This window comes from Vespa velutina, chromosome 11 (assembly GCF_912470025.1).
Source record: "Vespa velutina chromosome 11, iVesVel2.1, whole genome shotgun sequence".
NCBI lineage: Eukaryota > Metazoa > Arthropoda > Insecta > Hymenoptera > Vespidae > Vespa > Vespa velutina.
Window position 1 is genome coordinate 3,123,839 of NC_062198.1, and position 15,937 is coordinate 3,139,775.

The following is a 15,937-nucleotide window of genomic DNA, read 5'->3' on the forward strand; positions in this document are numbered from 1 at the left end:
TATATATATACACATACATACACACTACTACGGGTAAACATTTCAGAAAAGGGAAAAACGATAAAAAAAATTCGTTAGAAGTATTTTTTATTATCCTTATCTTTTTCGATTAAAGATATCCTTTTTCTTATCCTCGTTCTTTGTTTTTTTTTTTTTTTTTTTTTTTTTTTTTTTTTTTTTTTTTTTTTTCTTTTTACATGCGCTTCTTTAGGTTATATATTAAGATTATGAAAACATAACAATATGAGCTCTCGCTGGGAATAATTACTATGGAGAGACGATGCATCATACAAGTTTCACAATAGTATAATAAAAAAAAAGGTATACGTTCCTTTCATGATTTCGATTAATCATTAAACGATCGCTTATTTTTTTTTGTTTTGTTTATTTTATTAATATTAATTATTGCAAATTAAAATGACAACGACTCGTTTCTTAGGAGGTCAATGGAATTTCATGCGATTATCATTGATCAGATTTTTGGCGGGAAAAGTTATTCGGTTAAATCTTCGTTAATGATTGATCTACGTCATGGAATGTAAATATTTTGTTCTTTTTTCTTGTCTTCTTACTATAAGCTGCATTTTTTGGTTGAATCTGCACAGCTGGTTGGAAAAATGTTGTTTCTTTTTTTATCCTAAAATTGCATAATGATTTATAGTAATTTTCTGTCTAGTTCATTAGTAATACTGCATCATACTTGTCTATGTATATATGAAAAGTAACTCTTGAAAAATAAAGTCCATTGATAAAGAAAATGAATTACAATAACATATATATTTATGCACAAATATATAGAAAATATCGAGTCATTTTTTCTTTTTTTTTTTCTTCTTTTTTGTTTAAATGCAAAAATCCAGCTTAACAGATGTTCCTTAAAAAATTTGTTCGGAATTAATTCTATTGATTTTAATATAATTATAATTGTTTGCGACTTAAATTATTTTTACAATATTTGAATAGTAATTTATAATGGAATAACACTTCTACTATAAAATAAGTATTTTATATAAATCATATTTCATATAAATTACTTCAACGAAATATTAAAAATCTTCTATTTTTATTTATTGTTAAATATATTTGTAATTATATATTGATAATATATTGGTAAAAATCATTAACATAACCTGAAAATGAGCATCTTTACACAAATATATAAAAAATGAAAATCTTATGATTAGATTTAATATTTGAAAATGATAATTTATCTATAAATTTTCAAGTCAATAGATATCGGTTACAAGAACATCTTCGTATTTCGTAATCATAAAAGAATTCAGATCTCAAAAGAGATCTATACGCATTAATTTAAAAGCACAAAAGTAAAAGTTTATTAACTATATAATGAAATGCAATATTGTTTGGATTTATATAATTTCTATAGAGCATGATGCTCAAAAAGCTAGGAAACAGCAATGTGGAGCTTTAGGACTAAAAGGATCCTATATTAATGGCTCCAATGGCTGACAGTTGGCAAATTATATATAATTCTTTAAATAATTTGTAATTGAAATTGATATTCTCCTCTATTAAAAACTAAGCAACCGCACAGACTCAAAATCGCAAAAATAGTTTGCGTCAGAGCTGTACTTCTTGCACCTTTTTGACAAACTCGACAAATGAATACACTTCTGGAGCATTTATAAGAACACTTTACAATACGCACGTTTCTGATAGATCACATAGGTGCATAATCCAATTGCACCGTTAGTTGTCTCACACCTGCTGCTTGAAAAATCATTTGAGTATGCGCAACCACATACTTTGGATCTACAGTTCGTGCTACTTCCAGTTTTATACAACCAACATAAACTTCGGAACAAAGTGTCCAGAAATGTGGTTCTTGTACACTATAAACTCCAGCCAATTGGGTCACTTTATTGTAACACTGTGGTAAAACATGATCCAAAGCCGAAGGTTGTCTTTGCATAAGAATCTCCCAAGATTCTTTCATTAATGAAACTACACTTAACACTATCAATACTGCAATGAGCATGGAACAAATAGGGTCAGCTATCATCCAACCAAACATTTGCATCAAAACAGCCGATATAATTACTCCTACAGATCCCAGAGTATCTGCTAATATATGTAAAAAAACTCCTTTCATAATTTGAGAATTATTAACAGTAAAAGTTGGATCCATTTCAATATCAAGATGATTGTGACTGTGATTATGATTCAAATGAGAATGGCCATGCCCACTACTATGAGAATGAGAATGCCCATGACCACCATGGCCATGCCCATGTCCATGTTGAAAGGCATATATTCCTACTAAATTCACTATGAGTCCCATCACAGATACAGTAAAAAGTCTTTCATGTTTTATCTCAGGTGGCTCGATAGCTCTTTCAACAGCTTCAAACATTATAAAGACAGCTATGAATAACAATAGCAATCCATTAACGAATCCGCCTAATACCTCTGCACGTACATAACCATAAGAGTATCGGTCATTGGCTCTCCATTTTGTGATAACTGATGCTACCAAACCAAATAACAAGCCGGTACAATCGAAAAACATATGGAAACTATCTGAGATTAGGCCCAAACTGTTTGTCCATAATCCATATGATAATTCAACGAAAGCAAAAGATAAATTTAAAACTGAAAACAAAAATAAGTTCCTGGTATTTTTGTCAGAAAAAATTAAACGCTTCCAACCAAGAAGCTTCTCCTTGATACGGCTGCCAATGTTGCGTGAATCCTTGTGCGAATATGGTGGAAGCATTTTGTTTAGGCGCCAGGATTAATTATATTAAAAACACTTCCTAAAACAAAATAAATAATGCATTATTATAATAATCAAGATACATATAAAGTATATGATAAGAATAAAATACACATACAATGAAAAATATGATAACATTCATTACTAACATCTGGTACATAAAAATAACAATAAAAATAACTCATAGAGGATCAACTAATCAATTTATTTCAAATGTTTGTGATATTCTAATTCACAACAAGGTTTACATTAAAAACAATTATTGATTTAATTTAAAAATTATTATTAACCTCTTGTAATGTTTATTTCTTTTTTTTTTTTCTTTTTTTTTTTTTAGAAAAAATAAATACATCACATATTTTATTCTAATGGAAATATAAATAAATTTTATGACACAAAAAAATTGTTAGTATCCCATTCTAAAAAATGTCGAGTTACGCTAAACATACGAGTGCAAAGGGTTAATATCATCGTAACTTCATAGACTGACGTGACACGTTCACAAATATATCTTAACCTTTACATTTTTTGTTAAATCTTACCTTTTTGTACAAAATCCAAAACAACGGGGGATTGTAATTAATCCAAGAATAATTTATAATTCTTCCTTAAAACGAATTCATGATAGTAAATCACTAATAATTCGCTTTAACCGGTTCGCAAAAACATTCGTGGCACTGTACATCGGCAACACTACACAACGTATGGGAGCATATTCTACATGTCGCTTAGTTCAATGTCTTTCAGTCAGTCGTTAAATAGATAGATAAATGATTTGCAAAGTTTAACAAAAAATATTATTAATATTATTTCTTTATATAATTTTCTAATTACGTATTTTATGAAATTTATTTAAAATCAAAAAAAAAAAAGAATTTCTTTCATTATTTTATAATTATTCATTGGAAATAAAATAAATCGAACATTACGTATATTTCCTTTATTCTATACGAGATAGATGTTAATAGTTTTATAAGTATTTTTAAAATACTTAAAATTACATAATGACAATATGATAAGAAATAAATACCAAGTTATTTTGTATGTCTCAATATAGGTTATCTTATTGTTAATGTTTTTTTTTCATGGATTATGTTAAATTGTTCAACTTTATTTTTTTTTTATTTATTTATTTATTTATTATTATTTTTTTTTTAATATAATGCAATATAAGAATAGGAATAGAATATTTTCTTTTTGGTCAATAAAAAAAACTTTAAATTATATCATCGATACGTAAATTAAAATTAATTCATTTATTATCTATAGAATTCTCTTTCTCTCTCTCTCTCTCTCTCTCTCACGATTACATTTGAAAATAATTATTATTTCAATTAATTTATAATGTTTTCTTTTCGTACTTTGTTTATAAACTTTGTGTACTATTTCTGTTTTAATTACTAACAGATATTGGGTCTATATAGATATTGATTACTAATATAGATGGATATTATTTCGCATATATATATATATAATAAATTTTGGAAGTATTTTAAAAGGTCTATTATTTAATTAACAGATTATAGAATGATAGAATTGTAGATAATGGAAATATAGAAAGTGTTTGAATTAAATTAAATAATTCTTCTATTTAAGAGAAAACTAAAAATAATATATAATACATATATGAATAACATTCGGCATAGTAAATAATATTATCAGAAAATCGTGCCATATTGTTGATGGTAACTTTTTATCGTAAAAAAAAAAAAAAGAAAAAAAAGAAAACTAAACTCGAACATTCTCCTTATCAGAAAGGAGAAAATGGCAATAATAGACATGGCCAAGATGGCGCTATTATCCCGCGAAAATACAAAACAAAAATATTGAACTTAATTCTTAGTTGTGGAGAAATTAAAAAAATTGATATCATTTCTTATTTTCAAAGTATATTTTGCAATAAATAGAACATATTAAAACATCATTATTATAATTGTATTAAATGAGGAATGATCGATAAATGACAAATGGAATTTGTTTTATAAAGTAACGTATAAAACAATCGGGCAATGATCACTCCCATAAACATTGCTTCTTATAACGTTATCGCATACTTTGTTTTGAATACGTTCAGATACCAAGAAGTAATCCAATCTCCTAGATATAAAATAAGTTGATAATAAAAGTATATATGTGAGATATTATCAAGTATATTGTATATATATAAGGATGATTCAATAACTTTATCAGAGAGAAATTTTTTAAATCAAAATTATTAAATCATCCAAAGAGAATTAAAAGAAGAAAATTTCTTTAATAGAATTATACATATTTTTTTTTTTTTTTTATTTTTTTTTCAATAAACTCTTGATTCTACTTTTAATCCTTCTCTTATTAATTATATAAATACATAATTATATATTTATAAAATAATTGTAAATAAGTTACTAAACTTACCAGCCAATATTTTTACTTCTTGCATTAGCAAAATATGACCAAAAAGTATAAGCGCCTGTTTTGTCTGGATACAACATTCTGAATGTATCAACAAATCCTTGATCTAAAAAGTCAGTCATACCATCTCGTTCTTCTTTAGTAAATCCAGCATTTTTTGTATTGGTTTTAGGATTTGTTAAATCTGTAAAAGATAGTATTTAACTTTTCTTTATATAATTTTATGCTTATTAAAAATTGCAACTGATTGCATTTACCAATTTCTTGATGAGCTACATTCATGTCTCCGCAAATTATGACAGGTTTTTTCTTATCCAATTCTTTAACATACGATTTGAATTTTTCATTCCATTCTAATCTTTTGGGCATAGTTACCAGCTTTGCTCCAGCATTTGGCACATCTACAATATATGATAAATTGAAAATATATTAATAAATATAAATATTTTAACAAGGAATTCGTTTACCTCTACACCATAATATAGTATGGTAAAATAAAATATAAATAAACTTGTATATAGTATTATCAATAACTTACAAACATTCAATAAGAAAAAGTTTGGATATTCTGCTGTAATTAATCTGCCTTCTTCATCAAGTTTAGAATTATTTAAGCCATACTTGATATTAATGGGCTTCTCTTTTGTATACAAAGCTACACCGCAATAGCCAGCTTTTTTGCCTGTTATAATAATAGATATTTGTTATATAAATTAATAAATTAATAAAAAAACAAGATATATATGTGTGTGTGTGTGTATGAGAGAGAGAGAGAGAGAGAGAGAGAGAGAAAGAGAGAGAGAGATTTATGTTTACTATCTGCATAATAATGATGATATCCTGGCACTTTTATTTCACTTGGTAGTTTATTAGTGTTACATTTAGTTTCTTGCAACGCAACAATGTCTGCATTTTCCTTGACAATATAATCCATTCCATTTTTCTATATCATAATATCTACATATAAGTATCGAATGTGCACATACATTTATAAATATGTAATGATATAGCAATAAAGCTAAATAAACAAATAAAATTTACCTTTATAACTGCTCTAATCCCAGAAACATTCCAGGTGCTAATTTTTAAATTATATTTCATTCCTTCTGTATTAAGTTTATCGCAATCAAAATATATCTCATTCAAGTTAGTATCAGTTCTATTAATAATTGGTTTATTTTCAGTTTTAGCTTTTTTAGCAACAGGTTCATCGTTATCATTTGCTTTACGTTTATTTTTGGAAACTGATTCTTTTACAGAATTGACAACAGAATTTTTAACAGTTCCTTTAGAATTTTTAACAGTTTCATTATTAACTTCTTTCTCAGTTGCTTTGGTTTGTTTTTTAGTAGATTGTTCAGAAATTTTTACTGATTCACCTATTTGTTCTATTGATGATTCTCCAGATTCTTTATTAGAATCAGAATTCTTTTTAGGAACTATATCGGATGATTTTTTATCTTTAGCAAGTTTACTTTTGGATACATTTGTCTAAACAAAAACAAAAAATTATTTAATAAACATTGAAATGATTTCTTGACGCATTGAAGAGTAATGTGAATAATTTTGTTTCAACGAAAAAAAAAAAAGAAAAGAAAAAAAAAAAAAAAGAAAAAAAAAAGAAAAAAAAAAGAAAGAAAAAAGAAAAAGGAAAAAACATTTTTATGAATTATTCCTTATAAATAATTTCTATAATTATGATATAATAAAAAAATATATGTACGTAAATAAATTTATGAAGGACAAATGGATATATGTATTTTATTAACAAATATTTTTCTACTAACCTTCAATACTTTGCTTTTCTTTGGTGGCATATTGATTATTCTTCGACTTTATATATATATATATATATATATATATATATATATATATATAAATTAACTTTATTACAAATCAAATGTATGTATGTATGTATGTATATATATATATGTGTATGTATATTAATATTATAAAGAGAAATTTTCTTTTTATTCGTGATTTATATATATCAAATATAATATATATATCTATATATATATATATATAGATATATAGATATTAAAATATTAATACAGAAATCTTACATTGGCACCAAACATTATCAGCCGAATTCAATGGAGAGAAAAAACGAGCAAGGACGCCAAATTGCGCGGGATATTTGTCGCGCATGCGAGATCTTATAAAATGTGATCAGGTTAGTCTCGTCGATAGAATGAACCAAAAATAAATCAACTTATAGAAAGGATCATATATTTCATTTATAAAATGGACAAAATTTGAGATAATTATAAAAAAGTAAAAAATATGAAAATGTTTTTCTATTGCTCTTCGTTAAAAAATTCTTTTATCTTTTTTTCTTAATAATCATATAACCATTTTTTTTTTTTTTTTTTTACCTTTTTTCAAGAATAATTAAAAAGATCGTAGAAATGATTAAATATTATGATAGATAATATGTAACAAATAAATAGATAAATGATCAAAATAAATCAAAATAAATAATATAATAATAGAAAAAAAAGTATATGTTTAATATTTTTATCAAATTAAAAAATTATTTTATATATTTTTAACAACAAAATTAATTTCAATTAATTTTATTCGATATATTTTTTATTAAGATGATGTAAAAATTTTATCTATGACGACATATGAAGTTATCTATAGTTACAAGTGCGAAAATCTAATGTCTACAATTTAAATTGTTCATCTAGTTTTATAACTCTAGCAATGAATATATTCGTAATTTTTTATCGATTTTGAGGAACAAGGACTCATTTTTAAAGATGAAGATTCAAATGAGGATATGGCTTTTTCGAATTTTTGAATAAATTTTATTTACTTTTTAAAAAAATCGTGTCAAAAAATGATACTTTTCCGAGAACAGTTAACGCATAAAAATAAAGTTTTTTTGAAAACATTATTCTTCGTGATAATTTGTAAAGAATTACGTTTAAATTCATTGTTGATGTAGACGTTGTTTTTGACATTTTTCGTGAACAAAAAAAGAAACTTATAACTTTATTATTGATTTTCGTATGTGTGTAAATTTATGGTTAGATTTTTGGATTCATTCTAAATGTCTTAAAAATGCATTCCGTTTAGTATAATAATCTTACAAAAAAATATGTAGTAGAACGACAATAATCATTTTAGATACGTAATTCAAAAACTGTGAGTGTTTTGAAAACAGATGATTTTTTTTATTTATTTTTATCGATGCAAACAAACATAATTAATTTATTTCTTTTGCGTGTATATATATTTTATATTATTCTTTTATATTACAATTCCTTCGATTATTTAACATTCATAAAGATTTTATTTGCATAGCACCGTGGTGTATTCTAATAATATTAATAATTAGATGACAATTATTTTTAACAATTAAGTTTATAAAATTGTTAAAAAAAAAGAAATGCATTTTCTCTATTTTAACATTACATTAGTTAAAATTAAAAAGTATTACAAAGTAAATGGCAGCGTATTTGAATGGATTTTCAAAATCCTTTCAATCTCTTTCTAATTAAACATTAAAGTAAATTAAGTTAGATTTAATTTTTAGATAATGTTAAATTTTACATAAGTAATTATATTTCAATAGATAAATATAGTATATGGAATTCTAATATAATATCTTAATTAAAAAAACACTGAAAAATTTTAATTTTTTTATTATTATTATTATTATTTATTGTATTATTATTATTAAAACTTATACACCGATACTATATATATATATATATATATAGTGGGAACAATATTTCTTTATTGCATTTGTAATTCATATTTTGTCCATACACGTCGCTGAAGTCACATAATCGTATTTGAGCGAAAGATGATGAATATCTCTTTAAATCTAATTCATCGGTGTAATATCACGTGGTTTATACGTACGTATATTCTAATGGTATATATCACGGTAGAAGATATAAAATGTATACAAAAATAAATAAAAGAAAATTAATTCGAAACAAATCTTATGAAAGTAAATTAATAAAGTAATGTTGATATAAAGTTTCGTGTGCTTTTTGTTTGTTTGTTTGTTTGTTTGTTTGTTTGTTTGTTTTTTCCTTTTAAAACGATATAAATTTATCATCAATCAATTTATTTTTAGGTTAACCGTGATAATACTTTATTAGAAGGATGTTTAATTATCGAGTAATATTTTATAAGAAAGGAAGAACTCGTTGTTTGTAAGTTCATATAATTAAAATGAATATTATTTCTTTTATGTATGTCATATAAATATATATATTTTTTTCTTTTTTTGCAATATAGTATCAGATCTCAAGTGGCATGGCCATGTGAATCATCTATTAAACAATTATATCTTAATAAAATAAAGCGATATTATAGAACACAAAGTGAAGAAGAAAGAAAATTAGTTGATAATGTAGCCAAGGTAATAAAATATTGATTATATAAGATTTTTTGTTTATTTTTTTCTTAATATTTGAAGTAATATTATTTGTTTGTACAAGGTAAATAATAGTATTCATTTAGAAGATTTAAAGCAACCGAATTTGATTAATTCAGTCGAATGTCCGAATTTTACGCAAAGACTTTTAGAGGTAAATGAAATAATAAATATAATGATTGTATAATTAATGATTTTATCAAGTATTTATATTTTAGGAAAATGGAAAAGAAGGATATAATAGTTATAAGAACGCAATATATGATACAAAATTAAGAAAAAATGAAGAAGTTACATTTGAAGGTAAAATATTTATGTTATTATTATTAGAGAAATTGTTTTTTTAAATAATAATTCAATATGTAATGTAAGTGCATTATATTTTTCAGATATGTTTAAATTGTATCCAAACAGTGTTAATACTTTAAAAAATATTTATTATATTGTAATGAAAGAATTAAATATTAATAATTTACTTCGTATGGATTTTACTTGTTCCCAAAATAAAGAACGTGTAACTTGGGAATGTATTTGCTCAGTTTCTTGGCCAATGAAGGAATCATTTACAGGAAGAGGTACAAGTAAAGTATTAGCTTCAGCTGATGCATCATTAAAGTGTTTATACTGGTTGTATAAGCAAAATAAATTAAAAGCTAATAAACCAATAATATATACGAAAGAGGAAATGGAAACTAAATTGGACAAAACTATCCCTATTTATTTGGATTCTACAATTTTGGAAGAAGTTGAAAGATTGATTGAGATATACAAAGAGGTGAATATTTATATAATTTACATATATAAAATTATTAAATTATAAATATAATTATAAAAATGTAAAAATATTAAATTATTAATAAAAAAACATTTCATTTGACTTTAGAATGTAAAAAATATAATCGAATCTCCTAAATTAAAAAATAATAGTTCTGATGTATCTGTTGATATTGATACTGGTATGACTCCTTCATTTTTGTACAATCAAACGCGTAATCAAAGCCTAAAAAGTAGGTTTTTGCAAAATAAGGTTAGAACTGATGATAATAATCTTCCTATTTTTCAATACAGGTAAGAAAGTTAAGTACTAGGGCAATTTTTGTAAAATTCGAAAATGTAAAATTTTACATTAAATGTATAAATTTCTATTAATGAATTTTTAAAAAATAACTATTTAATAATAATTATTTTTATTATTTTCAGGGAAAAAATACTTGAAAAATTAGAAAAAAATAATATTTTATTAATTAGAGGTAATACAGGTTGTGGTAAAACCACACAAATTCCTCAGTTTATATTAGATTCTTATATAAAAAATGGAAATGCTACAGACTGTAATATTTTGGTATCGCAACCTCGCAGAATTTCTGCAATATCTTTAGCAGAACGTATTGCTTCTGAAAGAGGAGAATCTATAGGAGATGTGATAGGATTTTCTGTACGATTACAGAAGGTTTATCCACGATTTCCTGCTGGAATACTTTTTTGTACCACTGGTATTTTATGCCAAATAATGGAGAAAAATCCAAACTTAATAGGATACAGCCATGTTATTTTGGACGAAGTTCATGAACGTACATTGGATATTGACATACTTTTTGTTTTAATTAAAAGAGCACTTACAAATAATTCTTCGTTAAAACTTATTATTATGTCTGCAACTATTAACACTAAAATATTTGAAAAATATTTTAATTGTGATACAATTGATATAGAAGGTAAAAGATATCCCGTTAAAATGCATTTTTTAGAAGATTTTGCAAATTTATTACCTCCGTTAGAAAACAAGATGAATTTGAATCTTATTAAAGGAAATATAAATCGAAATACGAATATACTAATGGTTAATATTCAACAAGTTGTAAGTCTTATAAAATGGATTATAAATAATAAACCACCTGGTACAATATTATGTTTCTTACCAGGATGGGCAGAAATTAAGATAATAGATACGATACTTAATAATGATACGTCACTAAACCAAAAATTATTAGTAATTCCATTACATTCTAAACTATCAATAGTTTATCATCACAGGATCTTTAATTCAGTACCAAAAGACACTTCAAAAATTATTTTGGCAACAGATATTGTTGAAAGTGGCATCACTATACCTGATGTTATATATGTGATAGATACTAGTATTAAGAATACTCCTATATGGCGAGATAACAAACTTTATATGGGCTTTCAACAAGTATCACAAGCAAATATACAACAAAGGTACATAAATAAGCAACTATTATAGTTGATTTATTAATAAAAATTGTTATAAATAGTAACTATTTTATAAAGAACAGTTAATTTAATTTGTAACTAAATATAATATTCATTAATAATATAATATTCGTTGTTTAGAAAAGGAAGAGCTGGTCGGATACAAGATGGTGAAAGTTATCATTTTATAACAAAAAAGGAATATGATGAATTGCATCCTAATCCAATTCCTGAGGCATTATGCAGTTCTCTGGAAGATACAATTATTAAGATTAAAGGTCACACTAATGAGAAGATTGAACAATTTTGTGAACATATGATTGAATCACCGAGCAAAATGGCAATAAACAAAGCGATAAAAACGTTACTGCTATTAGATATTATTGATAAGGATGAAAATTTAACACCATTAGGAAAACGATTATCATCAATTCATGTACATCCAATGTTAGGCAAAGCTTTAATTCTTTCAACAATATTTAAGTAAGGCGAAATAATGTTATACACATAAACTTATATTTTATTCTATAAATAATTTCCTAAAGTTACACTTTTTTTTTTTTATAGGTGTACAGAGTCCATTCTATCTATTATTACACTTTATTCTATTGAACAAGATATTTTTTCAAACACATTGTATAATAAGTCTTCTAAGAAAGATATTAAAGAGCAATATCATAGAACAAGTGATCATCTTGCTATAGCTAAATTATGTACTGAATGGAAAAAGAGATTAGATGAAAGCGATTATACAAATGATTATTTCTGCAACAATATGAACATTAGTCCTCTTAGAATAAAATTATATGATAGTAAATGTTTATTTTTAATTTATATATTTATATTTTAGTATATTATAAATTTTTATTCTCTCATTAAACAAAGTTTTTTTACATTTACAGAAATACGTTGTATAATTTCTAAACAATTGCAGACCTGTGGTATAAAAAATTACGATATCTTTGATTCAATAAAGCTTCAAAGTAAAGATGCATATAGCGAAGAAATAATTTATGGTATTATTTTATCTTCTACAAATATGCTACTTGAGAATTATGAATTTTCTTATGACAAAAATATTTTTAGAAAGAAATCTCAACTTAAATCTGAGTACGTATATATAGATCAGAATTAAATGTTTATTCTAAAAATAAACACTACCAATTGATTTATCAAAATATCAATATTATAATATAAATATGAGGTCAGTTTATTGTTACAATGTATTTATTTCAGATTGAATAATTTGGTTAAGATAATGACAGAAAGTGTGAACTATAATAAGATATTTGAACCTAATTCATTCTTGACATATTTTCATGGTGTAAATTTTCAAAATACACGCTATATGCTAGTATATGATACTAGTATTATATCTCCCTTAACCATATTACTTTTTGGTCAAGGTTCCATATATGAAAAAGTAAGTTGTAAATTATAACGTGATTTTTCTGTTACCATAAAAATGATATAAGAAAAAAAAAAAAAAAAAAAAAAAAAAAAGAAAAAAAAATACATAAAAAATAAAACATAATTTTCTATTTTTTAGGAGAATAATAACTCCCTTAATGAAAAGATTATCGTTCTTATGTTGAGGGAAGAGAAACCATTGAAATTTTCATGTACACCAGAGTAAATATATATTTTATTTCATATAACTTTATAAAATTTTAATAAGTATTCATTTTTTATTAATAAACGAATTTTTCCAGGGTAGCAGAAAAGCTTATGTTATTCCGTAATATTATTTGGTCTGTAGTAAATTATTTTCTTATAATAGATAAACGTCCACACAATGAATATAATTATATGAATGAGTATAGATCAGAAATGTTACGAGTACTTTCCAAAATGTTAGATATAAGTGCTAAGAACAATGATAAAAAAATAAAGTAACATATGTCAACAAATGTTGGACAACAATGGTATAAACATTAAATCTTTTATAATTTTACCAAAATATAAATATAGTCAATAACGATTTAATATAATATAAAATATCGTCTATATAAAGCGTGAGTGCTTATTGATAATTTATTTAATTTCTATCGTTATTTAATTTCTTTCAATTTTAAAAAAAGAAAGATTTTGAAAATAAAAACCAAATATATATTTATTCTAAATGTCATCTAATTTTCTTTTAATTATTTTTTTTCTCTTTTTTTTTTTTTTCCATAAATTTTTACTTCACCTCTTATATCTTATTAAAACTTATAAACTTACGACATGCTTTTAAAATTCTCAAGCTACATACATATATACCGTATGTCGCCAGTTGAAATAATAATGAATAATATAATTGATGCGAATAGCTGATAAAAAAATTTTATTTGAATAATCTAGTTTATGAACATTTAAACAAATTTCTAATTCCAAACCACCGACCATGTACATATAACAATAAATTTAATATTTTTGAAATATTCTGAGGTATTTCATATCTATTTTATATATTTATATGTATATGTATATATATACATATAAATTTTAATGTGATATAAAATATAAATGACAAAGTATTATTTAATATCATATAGAAAATTATTATTTAATAAGTTAAGTATTACAATATATACGTATATATATATATATCTTACTTGATTTATACATACACTTTGCAGGTACATGGAAGCATGCGCTTCTAATTTCAATAACAACAATTTCTTGTGTGTTAAAAGAAAAATAATATACAATATAATGCAAAATTATATTATTGCGATTATAAAAATTTGTTTATAAATACTTATAGATAAATATTTAAATTATATAGTAATGAATTATAATCTTTAACAGTAAATAAATTGTCAAACAATAAAAAAAGAAAAGAAATGTTAACTCTAAATGATAATTTGACTTTATTATAAAATTTTCAAGAAGATTTAAATATACGAGATAAATGTATATATATATATATATATAAAACTATAAAAATTCAACTTAATAATATTCTGAATAAAAACTTTAACTTTTTTTATATCTTTCAATATTATAATTTTTCTTAAACTAATAATAAATTATTAAGTTAATATAATAAATTATGACTTGGATATTAAGTCGTTATATCTATTACATTATTGACTTAATAATTTTAATTTCTTTCATAATTACTCTCTAGGGAGATTTAATAAGTTCGTTGTTTTTTTTCTTTTTTTTTTTTTTATTAAATCTGTAAATTTCATCTTTAAAGTGAAGGACATTTTAAAGTGAGAAGTAGACGAAAGGCGCGAATTTTTCAAACAGTCCTCGTACATTAAAATATAAGAACATTCTTTTTATTTTTATTTTCATTATTTTCATTCTTTAATATAAATTAATATCGAATTCGATTCCATACAACTTTTAAAATACATATGTGTAATGCAATTTTTAATTGAGATTAGAATAATTATTTAAAAAAAAAAATGTACTCGATGATAATAAATTTGTTATTTTTGTAATCTTTTTCTTTTTCTTTTTTTTTATTTTTTTTTGTAACTGAAAATTTACTAATGTCGAAAATTTAATGATAACGTATAATATATTAATATTTATATAACTGCATATTTTTAACATCTAATTCTCTTATATAAAAAATGTTAATTCATTATTACGTTTTTTTCATTATTCGTTATTTACGTTTATTTTCTCGATTATCAGCTATTATTGCACTACCGGCCACGTCTAAGAGAGAGTATTATACATTTTCATGAAAATATGAAATTCTCTTAATGTATCTAATTAATATCGTAAAAATATACTTTTGCAAACATTTGCAATTATAATTGCGATTAAAACATTATCATTTCTTTATCATCTACGTAATCAATGATATAACGATAATATAATGTATAGAACGTTATTCTTTTTAATTCTTTTTTTCTTTTTTATATATGATCCATTCTTAAAAAAAAAAAAAAAAAAGGTTTAAATCTTTTCGACTTGTTGACAAATATTTTAAGTCTTTTCTTTCTTTATTAAGATTCTTATTAATATCGATCATAAAATTTCAAAGTAATAATTGTCCATATATATTCATGGCATATATGTATGTATATTTTATAATAATTTAAAATAATTTCACGAAGGGAAAATAATACAAGATGGGTCAAAAGTTTCTAGGTGATTTAAAAAAATCAATTGCTCTTTCTTTCGAGACTCTTTGGACTTAAACTTAGGCTTCTTGTTTAATAAACTAGGGTTGTAGTTTTACG

General features: G+C 23.7%; 3 protein-coding genes across 10 annotated transcripts; 1 reads left to right on the top strand and 2 right to left on the bottom strand.

Moving 5' to 3' along the window:
• Window positions 1-249: 249 nt before the first annotated feature.
• Window positions 250-3,730, bottom strand: LOC124953159 (zinc transporter 7). Of its 2 annotated transcripts, none has more exons than XM_047504126.1 (2): window positions 3,280-3,730; window positions 250-2,773 (listed from the first exon to the last, which is right to left on the bottom strand). In XM_047504126.1, exon 2 carries the CDS (start codon window positions 2,735-2,737, stop codon window positions 1,682-1,684), a length of 1,056 nt encoding a protein of 351 aa, XP_047360082.1. In that variant the 5' UTR covers window positions 2,738-2,773; window positions 3,280-3,730; the 3' UTR covers window positions 250-1,681. The 2 variants fall into 2 exon arrangements, with proteins under 2 accessions (XP_047360082.1, XP_047360081.1); XM_047504125.1 differs by having other exon boundaries at window positions 250-2,777; window positions 3,280-3,728.
• An 876-nt stretch (window positions 3,731-4,606) lies between these two features.
• Window positions 4,607-7,227, bottom strand: LOC124952909 (exodeoxyribonuclease). Of its 2 annotated transcripts, none has more exons than XM_047503517.1 (7): window positions 7,198-7,227; window positions 6,173-6,622; window positions 5,948-6,074; window positions 5,670-5,813; window positions 5,389-5,532; window positions 5,135-5,315; window positions 4,607-4,834 (listed from the first exon to the last, which is right to left on the bottom strand). In XM_047503517.1, the coding sequence occupies exons 1-7, from the start codon at window positions 7,210-7,212 to the stop codon at window positions 4,717-4,719; spliced, it is 1,179 nt and encodes a 392-aa protein (XP_047359473.1). In that variant the 5' UTR covers window positions 7,213-7,227; the 3' UTR covers window positions 4,607-4,716. The 2 variants fall into 2 exon arrangements, with proteins under 2 accessions (XP_047359473.1, XP_047359472.1); XM_047503516.1 differs by lacking the exon at window positions 7,198-7,227 and adding an exon at window positions 6,919-7,019.
• A 1,745-nt stretch (window positions 7,228-8,972) lies between these two features.
• On the top strand, window positions 8,973-14,473 carry LOC124952908 (ATP-dependent RNA helicase DHX30-like). 6 transcript variants are annotated; one of them, XM_047503510.1, is made up of 15 exons: window positions 9,045-9,114; window positions 9,231-9,309; window positions 9,395-9,518; window positions 9,598-9,687; window positions 9,752-9,836; window positions 9,923-10,308; window positions 10,417-10,601; window positions 10,734-11,753; window positions 11,889-12,230; window positions 12,315-12,559; window positions 12,650-12,857; window positions 12,984-13,170; window positions 13,297-13,379; window positions 13,460-13,672; window positions 14,369-14,473. In XM_047503510.1, exons 2-14 carry the CDS (start codon window positions 9,260-9,262, stop codon window positions 13,641-13,643), a joined length of 3,189 nt encoding a protein of 1,062 aa, XP_047359466.1. In that variant the 5' UTR covers window positions 9,045-9,114; window positions 9,231-9,259; the 3' UTR covers window positions 13,644-13,672; window positions 14,369-14,473. The 6 variants fall into 6 exon arrangements, with proteins under 6 accessions (XP_047359468.1, XP_047359467.1, XP_047359471.1 ...); XM_047503509.1 differs by lacking the exon at window positions 14,369-14,473 and adding an exon at window positions 13,926-14,204; XM_047503512.1 differs by lacking the exons at window positions 9,045-9,114; window positions 14,369-14,473 and adding an exon at window positions 8,973-9,006 and having other exon boundaries at window positions 13,460-13,889.
• The last annotated feature ends 1,464 nt before the right edge of the window (window positions 14,474-15,937 follow it).